We start from the raw sequence: 4,567 nt of genomic DNA, 5'->3' as shown, positions 1-4,567 counted from the left end.
TCCGGACTCGGTGGGAGTGCTTATAGTGTCGCAGTGGTCGAGGTTGGGAATGGAGAGGGTGGATTTCGGGATGGGGAAGCCGGAGCACGTGGGATCGGTGTGCTGCGACAGATACTGTTTGTTTTTGCCGGCGAGTGATGAAGATGAGAGTAGGGAGGGCGTGAAGGTGATGGTGGCGGTGCCTACTTTCGCCGTTGACAGTTACCAGTTCTTGATGCGAGATTCCAATCTTTAAAGTAAGACATGAAAGTCGGTTACATCTAGGCACATAGTATGTTTTTTCCTACGTTGACTTGTGTAACTGGTTTTTGTCATTTTTCTTAGTACTTTTTCTAGCTAGCTAAGTCATGTATCATGTATCTTCTCTCGGTAATTTCATTTTTATTTAAATGAAATAATAATAATTAGAGTAGTAGACTATTTGTTGGACGGTTGGACCACACATTCAACCTTTTTTTGTCTGAAATTCCGTACAGAGAAATTGCTATTTCATGTGAAAATATATTATTGGACATTTGGGCTTATATTGATGGTCCAAATTCATCACCTTCCTTAGGAATGAATTGGTATTTGGTTTGATTTTGCAAAGAAGCAACAAAGGATAACTAAAATTTAGCATTCATGTTAATATGGGAAAAGAGTTGCAACCTTAGAAGATCGCTAGTTTTAAGTTTAATTTTATTTTTTATTTAAATTTTAATTTTAATTTAGTTTAATTCATATTATTGTTGGTCTTCGTACCTAATTCGGACTTATGAGAATTCGAGATTCTGAGGATGATTGTTCACAATACAGGGCAGAGGATAATCTGCAATAACACTCCAAAGTTTAAATTAGAAGTGTACTCTTCGTGTAAAATGATTATATCTTACCTGCGTTGGAGCCCCCCGTTTTATGTGCTTTTTGATTGTCCTTCGAACATTTAATATTGGATATACGTTTATATTGACTTTCAACCGTTTTTTCAACCTGAAGTTATAGTGGTATCCTGCGTTGTCCGTGTTTCTTGTGTAACATCGGTAACACATAATTTCAGTGTAGTCATTTCCTTATTATCAGCTATTGTTCATAACAGTGCCCCCAGCTTAGCTTCTTGACTTTCCGACTTCATCAAGTGTGCTCAAGCTAAATGGACCGGGCCTGCTCCTGGTATTTTTGGAAAGTTTTTCTTTTTTGTTAGGTTTTTTTGGGTCCCCAAAAATCTTTTTGAAAAGACCGTTTAGTTTTTTCAGGCAGTTTTATCTTTTCCTTGGTTTTTGAACCGTCACCTACTATTTTTTCTCTCTCCATCAATCAATTGATTTAATGAAGCATTAATCTATCTAAGTTCATCTCTCTCTACTTCGTTTAACCCCACCCTTCTTTCGCATTTGCTTCCGGAACCTCCCTTTTGCCTTCTGAAAAAAGGATAAGAGAAGAATTTTTTCCTCTTCTTCTTTCGCTTTGCTAGAGGCTTTCTGGCTACTTACAGTCTTCGTTCCTTATTTCTTCCCTATTGCAGCTAATATTGCGTTCAGGTAAGAGTTTATCTTTCCTTCACTCCCTTATTCTTATTCTATTATGTGTTGTAATTTTGATGAGATGCATGTAATCGCTTTTAGAATGTGATATTTCCTCTGATGTTTGGTGTTTTTTTGCTGCTTGTTGCTTGTTTTTGGATAATTTTGAATTGTTGTAGCAGTTGTTGTAGTAGGGGTACCACTATTAGATTTTGATTTCCTCTCTTTGAGGTTTTGGATAGTGTAAAAGATTCTTATTTGTGGAATTTTTTATGATTTAGGATAGAAAATCATCTTTCTGTAAAATGGAGAAGAAATTTCTCTTTCTTGACATAGTGGTGGTGCCCCTGTAGGTATTCTCGAGATGCTGATGTTGCCTCTCGTGAAAGGATTAGGACATCGTCTTCTAGACCAGCTTCCCAACCTCCTCAACGTGTAGGCCAACAACGCTTTGACCCGTATTCATGGGTTTCTGAAGAAGTAAAATCTACTCCTTCTACCATCATGGAGGATAAGCTTGAGGCCATGCATGTAGCCGGGGTTATCTTCGATTCCGACTTGGAGAATCTATATGTGTTTTCCGTTCCTCATCAAAATGATCAGATTTGCCACTTTAAACATCATGCGGGTTCCTGACCTGATTGGTTGTGGATGTATGAAACATTATTTACTCTTGTAGGAATTCGTCTCCCGTTTTCTTATTTTCAACAAGATGTTTTAGGATATACTAGTTGTGCACCTTCACAGTTGCACCCCAACTCTTGGGCTACTATCCGGGGTTTCAAATTGTTGTGTTCATTCTTAGGATTGACCGCTACTTATAGGATTTTTTTTTCTATTTTTTTACTTTGACAATGCCTTTTAGTTCCAAGGGTCACAGGTTTATCTCTTTCCGAAACATTTCGAATATGAAGATTTTTACTCTTTTTGAAGAGTCGTATCATAGTTTTAAAGAAAAGTTTTTTAAGATTGAGAAGGTAGAGAGGACCACACCTTTTTTTATGACTTTGGAGGATGAAAAAAGGTTTAATTTATATTAGAATTTTCATGTGTCATCTCCCAAGATCCAGCTGCAAAATGTGAATGCTTCCGACTTTGTGAGCATCCAAATGCTCTCAGAACTTTGGAATGCCAACCTCGTGCCTTTTCGGACTGTCTTAGCCGATGAGCACGCTGCTTAGAATGCCATTGGTAAATGCCTTTAATTTAGCTTATATTTTTCTTATCAACCATGTTAACAAACTAACAATCTCTCTTCTTTTCTCTCTTCCTTTGAAGTTGATATGGTTGGTGGGTTGGAAGCTGTTATAGCTATGAAGAGGAGGTTAGCTTCCTCTGACGCTAATGTCCCAATCAACCCAGGAAGTGGTAACCAGGTTTTCTCCTCCGCTACTTTGAGCAATATCCCTCCTCCACCAAGATCCGGTAGATCGGGAGGTTTACCACGAGGTTCATGATGTCGAAGATGTTTCACCTCCACCTTCCCCCACCAAAAAGAAACAAAAGACAGGTAAGAGTCCTATACCTGAAGTCCCTCCTCCGACCTCTTTCGGCTGCATCTTAGAAAAGGAGTTTCATGCTCCCGAGTTTGTTGATGAGTACCTTCTCACCGAACAAACGAAACTTTTCTTAGAAGAGACTTTACCTCGGGTGCAAAAGATTCTACTCCGTTTGGCCACCTATACCAGAGTTGACGAAAAAGAGATTGCCATCTTTCAATCTGAGGTATCGGAGCAAGAAAAGGAGTTGAAGGAGGCAAGGTCGGAGGCTGCTAATTTAAGCGAGACTGTGAAGATTCTTAAAGAAGAAAAGATGAATCTTCAAGATAAAGTGAAAACTCTAGAAGAGACGAAGGTGGCTTCCGATGTTAGGGAAGAAAAATATAAGAAGCAAGTTTCCAAGCTTATGTAGCGGATTGTTGACCTTTCCTTTTCAGTTAAGATGGCCAAACAAGCTGCCGTGGATGGCGCTTTTGATATCGAGAAGAATATGTTGGACCAAATCAAACTTATAACTCCCGAGATGAACGTCTCCAATGTCGGGGTCTTTAAAAAAGTGGCAGATAGAAAGATCGTTAACATAATATAACATTGTAAAGAATTTTTTAAGTGTCCTTTTGTAGTTAGGTCGAAACTTTCCTAAGTAGCATTTTATTTATGCTTGAATTATTTTAAGCAACTTTAGTGTTTGTCTCTTTTTGAACTCTCAAAGCTCTTTGCCTTTGGTACACTGTTTAAGTACTTTACCGTTTTTCGGTTTAAATATCTATCAGCTTTAAGCTAATTTTCCTATTTTTCGTATGAATTAAATAAGAATTGCAAACAATTATAATTTCACTGATATTTCTTTCATACAATCAATACTGGGACCTCATTAAAAACCGATTTTAGTAGAAAAAGAGTGCCCTTTATTCAAGAAGTACTTAAAGTTAAAAAACTTGAGAAATATTTCAGTATATGGGTAATACCTTTTTAAATGAATGACATTCCATGACCTAGGGATCTCGGTACCATCCAGATTCTCTAACTTATAAGCTCATTTCCCTAGGATTTCCTTGATTCTGAATGGGCCTTTCCATGTTGGGGCCAACTTTTCCTGAGTTCCTGATGATTCGGCGTCAGCTTGCCTTAATATCAGGTCCCAATTTCGGAAGCTTCTAGGCTTAACCTTGGTGTTATATCTCTTGGAAACACGTTGCTTCAGCACTTGCTTAGCTAAATTGGATGCATTTCTTACCTCGTCCATGAGGTCCAGTTCGGTGTGAGTCTCAGTATTACCCAGGAGTAGCCTTGGGCTTAGTTCACCGACCTCCACTGGTATCACTATTTTTTCCCATAATTAAGTTGGAAATGCGTTTCTCTTGTGGAGGATTGAGGGGTAGTTCGATAAGACCATAGTACTGACCAGACTTCGTCAGCCCAGGAGCCCGGATAATTGTCCAATCTTTTCTTTAATCCTTTCAGGATTATTTTGTTTGTAGCTTCAACCTGCCCATTTGCCTAGGGATGTTCTACCGAGACAAACACATGGTGTATACCCAAACCAGCTAAGAATTGCCAAAACTTATA

General features: G+C 38.5%; 1 protein-coding gene and 1 long non-coding RNA gene across 3 annotated transcripts in view; both read left to right on the top strand.

Moving 5' to 3' along the window:
* LOC107606666 (3'-N-debenzoyl-2'-deoxytaxol N-benzoyltransferase) overlaps positions 1–415 on the top strand; it is a 2,973-nt gene extending 2,558 nt beyond the window's left edge. Inside the window, exon 3 of the mRNA XM_016308706.2 lies at positions 2–415. Within this exon, the coding sequence (XP_016164192.1) occupies positions 2–235 (234 nt within the window). The 3' untranslated portion in view covers positions 236–415. The remainder of the gene's footprint in view (position 1) is intronic.
* Positions 1,090–3,788, top strand: LOC110264844. 2 transcript variants are annotated; one of them, XR_002351102.1, is made up of 3 exons: positions 1,090–1,517; positions 1,853–2,690; positions 2,778–3,788. It is a non-coding gene; the product is annotated as an uncharacterized LOC110264844 (long non-coding RNA). The 2 variants fall into 2 exon arrangements; XR_002351101.1 differs by having other exon boundaries at positions 1,203–2,690.

The sequence above is a fragment of the Arachis ipaensis genome, chromosome B07 (assembly GCF_000816755.2).
Source record: "Arachis ipaensis cultivar K30076 chromosome B07, Araip1.1, whole genome shotgun sequence".
Classification (NCBI taxonomy): domain Eukaryota; kingdom Viridiplantae; phylum Streptophyta; class Magnoliopsida; order Fabales; family Fabaceae; genus Arachis; species Arachis ipaensis.
Note: the sequence above shows the minus strand (reverse complement) of the source record. Positions and strands in the feature narration are given on the sequence as shown.